Source organism: Lithobates pipiens, unplaced genomic scaffold (assembly GCF_037356315.1).
Source record: "Lithobates pipiens isolate NorthernLeopardFrog02 unplaced genomic scaffold, aLitPip1_a1.2 Scaffold_8, whole genome shotgun sequence".
NCBI lineage: Eukaryota > Metazoa > Chordata > Amphibia > Anura > Ranidae > Lithobates > Lithobates pipiens.
In genome coordinates this window covers 107,187,104-107,196,322 of record NW_027507903.1, presented here as the reverse complement: position 1 = coordinate 107,196,322, position 9,219 = coordinate 107,187,104, and the positions used below count along the sequence as shown (strand labels likewise).

Sequence of the window (9,219 nt, the reverse complement as noted above, 5' to 3'; positions counted from 1 at the left end):
TGCTACCATATGTCCACTTGGATGGTGGGGCTTGAACCTGCACTCAGTGCACAGGCGCTGTCCATCTTCTGAGACTTTTTTGGAGTCTCCTTGTCCTCCGTACTGTGCAAACGCTGCGCCTGCCCAGTACGGGGTGGACACTATCCAACGGGGGACAGTTTTTGCCAGAACACTGGCACACACTGCTATTTTTTTTTTATATATTTAATTTTCATTTAATTTTAATGGTTCAAAGAATGTCAGGCAAAATGGTCGGCCCTCACGCATGTTCACTTCATCAAATCTGGCCCTCTTTGAAAAAAGTTTGGACACCCCTGTAATTAGATGGTTACTGTATATCCCAAGAATTTTATTTTTATTCATTTCACATTAATAACATGCCACCTCAGGCAACTTTCGAAACTGAGCGGGAAAGTACAGAGCGACTACCGCCCCTCCCTTGACAGCGGTAGGCGAGTCCGATGTTTGGGCGGGAAGGAAGGCAGACTGTATGACAGACAGCTAACTTCTTGGCTTCTACTGGCCACGCGGGAAAGGGTGGGCGGAGTAAAGAGGCGACCATCCAATGTTAGCACGGTGGGCGGGTAGAAATTTCGAGCGCCAAAAGTTGGATCTTTAAATCCGGACGCGGGGGTATAGGCGGGCAGAGCGGCTTGTGGTACGGAGTGTGTGAGGTGATCATGGTGCGGACTAAAGCAGACAGCGCGGGAACATCCACTGGCAGCTACAGGAAAGGTAAGGCTGAGAGGATCTTTGAGGCGGCCAGTGTTTAGTTACAGGCTCTCCTCGGTCAGGAAGGATGTACGCTATGTGTGTCTTGAGGTCGGTCTTTATATTTGTCCAGCACTCTCATCTTATGTGGTGGGCGGCCTGCACTATGTGGCGCCATACTTTGGGTCGCTAGAACTCAGTCTTTGTGTTCTGGATGGAGGGGCTGTGATCTGCTATGGGCAATGCTGAGCTTCACTTTGTGCGAATGTGTCATGAGGAGAACCCCGAGAGAGCACTGCCATCACCGGCCAGCCAAGGGTCTTAGAGCACAGAATGAGGGAGGACAGATCGCCGGGAGCTGTAGTTGGGGTGTGTGTGTGTAACACGTCCCTGCAGAGGAGATCAATGTGTGCGAGGCTTCCCCCCCCCCCCCCCCATTTTTGAGGATGCTTACCCCGCCATATGTGCTTTGTACGATGATATCCCCCTCATCAAACCACCCCTCCCTCAATCATCTCTCCCCCCCCCCCCTTCCTGTCTGTGTCATCTGTACAAGGATTCACCCCCCCCCCCGCTTCTGTTTATATGCCCATCTTCTGGCTGCACTTCTGTGACAGTCAGCGGTGTATTTGGTTCTGCACTCCTGTGACTTGTTCTCAGCAGAGAGCGGACTGGAGTCTGTTCTCTGCTGACGTCAGTGGATCCATGCTCCTGCATCACTGCTATAGAGTCCCTTGGCCGCTCCCCCCAGCACTCCAGTGAGTGAGGAGGGGGGATAGAGCTGTGACTGACAGTCAGCAGCTCTCTTTTGGAAGAGCTGTGAGAATTGCGTAATCGGCAGTGTTTGGTTCTCAGTGTAGTGGTGCCAGGGAACTGATACTGCATCAACCTAGCAATTATGAATGTACCTAAAAAAATGTACATCCATTGGCTTTTTTTTTTTTTTTTTTACTACTAAAAGCATAAATATTCTATATCCATGGAAGCTAGCAATTACTTTAGTAGGCACTGCTAGTACAATGACTTCCATTGCCCTACAGCTTATGGTTAACACCTGCGGTCACTTGTTTGGAATAGGTCCCATTAAGGCAACATTTGCTTATTGAGGGGGATATGTTGCCTAGGAAAAATGTTTTGATTGGACAATGTAGGGTGTAAAGTCCTGATCTCCACCTCATCCAGTAAGAAAATACAAAGTGTTCCCCAAATAGAATCTGTTCTGAGCTTTCATGCTCCAGTGTATATTAACAGCTCAGCATAGGACCTGGAAAGCTTTTTATTAGTGGCGGTGCCTGGTACTGTATTTCCAGCTTCCATCGGGTTTTCAGCTACAACATTTTATGTAGTTAAAGCAGAGGTCCACACATTGTTTAGTTTATTAGAAGTCAGTAGCTACAAAAGTGACACTCCCCTGTCCCATGGTCCAGTGATGCGGCCACCCAAAGCCTCGCTCCTCCACTGGCAACATCATAGTCACTGTGGGCACCCGGCTATCACAGCTTTCAGCTTCATGGCCGGGTGTGCACTGCACAAGTCACACTGAGCTCTGCTAGTGGCCAGGCAGTCTTCTAGTTGCCTAGGTGGTCAAGAGCAGGAAATAGGACAGGAAGTCCCATACTAAACTAGGTACCCCCACAAAAAAGATGTTGTGGGGTGAGGAGTGTTCACTCTTGGGTAGAACTCGCTTTAACATTGGTCTCAGCTGGACTAATTTATGCAGAAACAAGTGTACCTGAACTAATGGCTCATTTGACTGTTTTAGAATATGTCCCTTAATTTTACTTGCTGTCTGGAGCTCTGCTCTGTTCCTGTAATGTGGGGACCCCCTGATGCAGGACTGCTGGTCCTACACTTTCTTTTTTTCTTTTTTTTTTAAACGCAAAACACTTGGAGGAAGCCTAAAGTGATTAGGAATAAAGGAAGTATATTGCTTTTCTAAAAAGTAGCTAAGTATAAATGCAAAAGTGCCAGTGTGACTGATGCCTTGAGGTTAAAGTGGTGAACGCTGCCTATAATGAGGCTTACCTGTTAGTACTGTGAATATCTCCTAAACTTGCACAGGTTAGATATTCAGTTTGCCTACAGCCAATGATTTCATTGGCGCATGTGCTCTGCAGGTCTTGCGTACAGTGCCAGCCCTTCCAAACCTGTGCTGGAACCAGCGGCTCCCATGCAAATATGTGGGAGTGATCTTATGACTCCAGCCACTTGCAGCACTGGAGCCCACAAACCTGTAAGTAAAACCAGGGGAAGATGCAAGGGCTTGGTTCTAAGTATTTCATAATGTGCTGGTATGGAATGTGTACTACTGGCACACTATGCCCATTGCTTTACAGGGTTTTTATATTTGGTGGTTTACAATTGCTTTACGATTGGGTGATCAAGAAATGGGTCGCATTTGGTCTTCCATTTAGACATGTGTTGCTCTAACTTTGCGGGATTACTTTCAAAGAAAATATGATTTTGTAATAACTTGACTAGTTTATGTACATGTTTGAGGGGTTGTCTTGTGTGTATTTTTCTTCCCATGTCTCATGCCAAACATACAGTACAGGGAAAAATCTCTAATGTGTCATATTTTTTTTTTTTTTTTTTTTAGCTGTTGCTGCTAGAGCACCACGAAAGTCTTTTGGCGCAAGCTCTTCTTCTTCTAACCATTCAACCTCTCCAACTGGGAAAAAATGTAAGTTGTGATTTTGCTCTATGTAATTTATATAGCTATAGTACAATTGTTGAAAAAAATGCATGTTAAGGTGCATGTGTAAGTTACTTGTACACATTTGGTTAACGTGGTAATGCTTCATAAAGCTTTGTAAGACGTTGTTGGACCTTGAGATATTGGTATTGGGCAGTTTAATTATATCTGAGCTTTAATTTTGGGTGGTTGTAAAGGCTTGTCAATGTCTAATGTAGACTTGTATAGCAGATTCTGGATTTTAAGATTTTTAGTTAAGCTAGTGTTGTATGGGGTATGTCTGTCTTCCATAGTGTGGCCTTGTTGTCGCCATCTAGTTCATTGGGTCTCAACTCCTGTCGACCCTTTAACAGGTCGGGTTTGAAAGATAACTGAAATGCATCACTGGTGATATCATTTTCTAACCAGTGACTGCTATTTTCTAGTTTGCATCTCCCCAAGGTAATACTTAAAATCTGGCTTGTTAGTGGGTCCTCTAGACAGGAGTTGAAAACTGTTCTAGTTGCAATACACATTGACTGAGCTGTGTGGAAAATGATTGGTCAAACCTAGATAATGCAGTCTCTGGGTCTACAGACGGCTTCAAATCTCCTACTGCAGAGTATAATTCCTAGTAAAGAATTTCTCCGTCCATGTTTTTCAGTATGCATGGGTGAATGTAGTCAGTCGTTCAGCTTGAGTGCCACAGGGAAAAAACGAAACCTGTATGGCTTGCCTTATTCATGGTCCACTGGTGTTTAGTAGAAACAAGGAGAGGTGTGTAGCTTTAAAAAAAAAAGCGCATACCAATTAATAACTTGTGCCTCACCCCGACTTAAACCAGCTGCCCTGTTGTGATTAAAACAAGCCTAATGCCTCTTCTCAAACTACCAACTGCTGCATCTGTCCTCATAGAATCTGCCATGGACTTGGTGGTTGGTCTTCTAAGTAATGACTTGTGGGTATAAAGCTTTGTTTCCCTGTGCTTGAAACTGAGTGGGGGGTTGCCTCTAACCAATTTGAGTTTCTTATGCATTAAGGCGAAACGCCTGACAATGGCAGACCCCCCCCCCCCCGCCCATTACTTGAGCCTGTTCAACTGCTGTGTCCCCTGGCATCTTTAGAGTCTGGCTGTTTGACTAGATGGCAGCACTGCTGCCAATCGCATCCCATGATGTGGGACTGAGTCATACACTGTCTATGGATGCAGCATGTATGACGGGGAGCATGCCCGCAAGCTAAGCCCCATCAGGATAGAGCTTCCTAGTGGGGGGGGGGGGGTGTATTGACTATTGCAGGGAGGAGCCGACAGCTGCTGAAGGACCCTACAACAGGAGGATCAGAGCCACTCTGTGCAAAACAAATAGCACAGTGGAGGTAAGTATAACATGTTTGGTTAAAAAAAAGTACAACCCCTTAAGAATGAAGAACTTTATTGCACTGGTTTATGCATGCATTTCACTCACCAGTTCTCTTTATGCAAATTTCCTGCTAAGGTTGTATATTTTCCCTGTCTACCAAATTTTACAGCTGAAGGAAAGTATGCTGGAGGTAATCCTGTATGTGTCCGACCTACTCCAAAATGGCAGAAAGGTATTGGAGATTTCTTTGGATCCCCATCTACTAGTAACGTTGAAAAAGAGAACCGTGTGCCTTCTGACGATGAGGAAGCAGGAGGCAGTGGAGTCGGTAAAGCACCAAGGAAGTAAGTGTAATTTTACAGACTGTACAATGCTGGGATGAATTGGGTTAAGCTTTTAGTATTCTATAAACTCGGTTATAGGTTTAAGCTTGCATGGTGTTTTCCTCTCACCTTTTTTGTGTTCGTACTGTGATCAATGCATGTGGTGTACACAAATGCTTGATTGTAGGATAATTTAGACAATACAGTTTAACCACTTCAGCCCTGTAAGTCAAATAGCAGGCAATTTTTTTTTTTTTTGCAATGAACACAACTGTCAGTTGAAGCGACACTGTACCCACTGTCATTGGGTCCCCCACGCATACAAATGGACTTTTTTTTTTGGTGGTATTTGAATAATTTTGTGAATAGTACAATATTGTACTTTATTGCTCTAATCTCCCCAACTTTTTTCCTTGGTTCAAGCAAATGTGTATTCTACATATTTATAATTGCAATAAGTGTTTTTTGTGCAAAAGTTAATATCTACAAAATGGGAGAGATTAATGGCAGTAACCTGCAAACATTTTATCGCACTGCAACATGGCTATACAGACACACTTAAAGCTATATAAATGTTCCTGTCAGGGAAGGGGTTAACTGCCCTTGTGTTCTAACTTTTAGGGGGATGGGACTGACTAAAGGGGATGACAGATAATTGTTTCTACCTAGTAAGAAATCGCAATATGCTAACTTGAGAGAAGATGACTAACTGATTCTTTTGCTGCTTTGGTAATTAAATGGCCACTGACAGTGCATGCTTGTATCCCTTGCCCACATCACTAGATAAGACTAAGCCCAGGTGTACACATTACAGGCATTGTGCAGTGTACACAAAGTAATGACAATGGTTTTTTGCTAAGACAATTTGCGTGTGTACCAATGCACAACTTTAGAGACTTCGAGGGACTTGAGTTCTGCTTTATTGATGGTCTTGGTTACAACTAGCAAGCCTGATTTGTGATCAGCACATTAAAGGAGCTGAAGATTTCTTAGGGCGCTTTCAGATTGATTTAGTATACCATGGGTAGCCTCCATTTTCACATTAAACATCAATTGCCAGGCAGTTGCATTGCGTCAGCTTGAATGCTCCCCAAGAAGTTTACTGAACTTTGGTTTTGAGTTCGCTACTATTCGAGTGATTTTTATTTTATTTTTTTTTTTTTTTTTTTTTTTTTTTGGACTGTTAAACTAAAATGTGTTTTTTTTATCTTCCCAGATCTCGTCCATTGGTTGATGATGGTTCAGATGAAGAGTAACTACAGTTTTTAATGTGTTAAATTTTCAGATGCTTGTATATTTGTAAATAAAGTCCCCTTTTTTCTTTTTGTACATTTGTTGTATTTAAAACTTAAATCTTGCACAGAGGCTGTTAGGAATCTTCTCTTGTGATCAGTCAAAACTCCAGATGTATTGAGAAGCAGACCATTTATTTCTGATGTGGCCCACAACAGAGACATGCTTACAGGACAAAAGCTGAAGAAAAATGTGTCGCCCCCCCCCCCCCCCCCCTCCTCATACCCTACAAGAAAACCACCTCTATGCTTCTATTGGCTGAGCAAAGATAAATAACATGTCATGGTACGAACTGGTACCTTTATTTTGGCTATTCATGTTCCCGTACATTCTTGGGCTATCATATTTAGTTAAATCTAATCATTCTACAACTTACTATGGAGTTAATTAAGACAAAACAATAAGTTAATACAATAATGTGCTCAGAAGTAAGCTTACTTAAAAAAATCAGTCTCAGGACTATTTTTTTCTAATAGTCACACAAAAAACATTTAACTTTTCTAATAGAGGTCAATACTAAAGCCCTTAACATAAGCCTACTCGGATCCACCATTCTGTCTTTCAGGCAGATCTAAGTTGGCCATCTCTTTACTCCTACATGCAGGCAGATGTCAGTGGAGTTTTCTCCACTGACACCTTCTGCCATCCAATCTGCTAAAAATGCATATGGTGATTCTGCCTATCAGATTGGGTCTAATAAACAGGCATGGTGTTTTCATCTGAACTCCCCATAGGAATCAGCTGGGCTGAGGTGGACCTGTCATCAGCCAGGTCAGTTGAGATTAACGTAGCGATCTCCTGATGGCCTCTGCTGAGTGAATCTGCCTTGTGTGGAAGGGGTCTAAATGCTCCAACTACTTTTCACCAAGGTTTCTCTAAAACGAGAGTGCAAAATCTGGTCTAACCGTAAAAACACATTGGCTTCCAGGTTTTATTGTCAAAGCTTAATTGAATAAGGTGATAGCAGTGGTGTGAATTTCGTCACCTAAAATGACATTTTAGTCAAAGACTAAATTGATTTTTGATATAAATATTGTTTACTTTTTTTGGGCAACATAAAACCCAAATTCATCTGGCATTTTGGGATCTTGGCTAGAATTACTGTCATTCTGCCTGCGATCGTAAATCACATTACAACAATGGCAAAAATACACTGCTTGTTTGACATTGCTTTTCAATGGCACCTTAGGACGGTGTGATTGCTATGTAATACATACCACAAGCAAACTGATGTACAAAGCTTATCAGCCAAAAGAGGTTCCTGGCTCTTTGTTGGGTGGCAAGCTTTACACTGCAGTCTGCTGCAATTGCCCTGTTATAACTGCACTGTTACTTGCCATTGAAAATGGTATCTGAACACATGTGATGCATTTTGGCAGTGAGATAAAAGATCCCAAAATGCCAGATGTCAATGGGGGCCTGAGTATTAATCAAAGTGTCGTAGATCATGTGTTAAAGCAGTGGGACCTATTACTGAGGCCATTATAGACTAGTTTGTGCAGAGTCTTAAAACCACATTTAAAAAAAACGCTCTTTAGTATGCAAATGATTGGGTGGTAAAATCAGCAGAGCCTCTGCTCATTTCAGATCTACTCCTTTAGTGTGACTGCACTTGTAGTGCAAAGTGCGTTTGCCTTTTGTAAATAACCCTCTCTTTCAGGACAGCCCTCTGATATCTTTGCCCCTCCACTCTGCAGCAAGTACTGTCAGCCATCTTTAAATGTAGTCCTTCCCTGCTTGTTCCTCGGTTATTGTTTCCTCCAGAGGCAAGTCACTGCATGGAACCAAGTCCAGCAAGCCAGTGTAGATCACAATGGATGTCCTGGAAGTGGTACAGAGCTCCTAGGACCAACTTGCCTAAGGCTTACCTGCCAAACAATGCCATTTTATACAGCCCCAGTGCAGGAGAAAGCACTGAGTGCAGTAAGAGGTGGTCTTGTCCCCACAGTGATGAGCCCTGCAGGCATCCACAGCATGGAGATCCACGCTGGGCTCAATGGATGTAAATTCAGCTGGGTGCTGTGACGTCCAGTGGAAGGGATGGATACTTATGGTTGACCTGAAGACAAGCCAGGCGAGAGCTGGAGAGGTGCCACGATTGCTGTAGAGATAGTATTGGGCTCCATTGGTGGCACAAAGATGTTGGAAGCGGAGATGCAGACTCTGCCAACAGAGGCCAGCTCCAGCAACTCCAAGGTAAGGGGGACCTGGGGAGGAGCTCCCCTTACCTCATCACCAACCCTTTCTAGAGGAGTGGTATCCTCTAGTGCCAGAGGGAAGGAACATGGGGCTCTAGGGAGGGAAAAGCACACGTTTTAAAGCTGCACACCTGCAATAACTGCAGGGAAGTTCAACAGGAAATGTGTTCAAATACCTACCTTTGTTTATATATTTAATTGCAAAAAAGACCAAACTAAACCTCGTAGTTCAAATAGGAGATGTCCATGTAAAAGCACACTTGGCCAATCCTGGCTAAAAATGCTATGTAAGGAATGCATAGACAAGGTAGTGATTTAGAAGCCTCAGTTAACCACTTGCCGCCAATAGTCAAATGACAGCTGCAAAGTGGTTTAAAAATCCTGACCGGACATCCTCAGGATTTCGAGCCACTGGGCGCGAGTCGCGGCGATCGTTGCAGGGTGTCAGTCTGACGCCCCGCAACTACGATCTCGATAAAGAGTCTCCGACGGAGACTCTTTACCACGTGATCCGCCATATCCAATCATGGCTGATCATAGTGTAAATAGGAAGAGTCAGTGATCGGCTTTTCCTCACAAGCTGGTCCTCTGATGGTGGGGTGGGTCTGTGCTGATCGGTTATCAGCACAGGCGCGCCCCCCAAGATGCTGACACGGACC

At 43.8% G+C, this 9,219-nt stretch overlaps 1 protein-coding gene across 1 annotated transcript; it reads left to right on the top strand.

The window, feature by feature from the left end:
- The first annotated feature begins 580 nt into the window (after positions 1 to 580).
- PCLAF (PCNA clamp associated factor) lies at positions 581 to 6,398 on the top strand. The gene is made up of 4 exons (XM_077473722.1): positions 581 to 735; positions 3,311 to 3,394; positions 4,916 to 5,090; positions 6,286 to 6,398. Exons 1-4 carry the CDS (start codon positions 681 to 683, stop codon positions 6,323 to 6,325), a joined length of 354 nt encoding a protein of 117 aa, XP_077329848.1. The 5' UTR covers positions 581 to 680; the 3' UTR covers positions 6,326 to 6,398.
- The last annotated feature ends 2,821 nt before the right edge of the window (positions 6,399 to 9,219 follow it).

Coding starts and splice junctions, on each gene's coding strand:
- PCLAF (XM_077473722.1), top strand. CDS start 681: ATGGTGCGGACTAAAGCAGACAGCGCGGGAACATCCACTGGCAGCTAC. Junction 3,395..4,915: donor CTCTCCAACTGGGAAAAAAT/GTAAGTTGTGAT, acceptor CAAATTTTACAG/CTGAAGGAAAGTATGCTGGA. Junction 5,091..6,285: donor GTCGGTAAAGCACCAAGGAA/GTAAGTGTAATT, acceptor TTATCTTCCCAG/ATCTCGTCCATTGGTTGATG.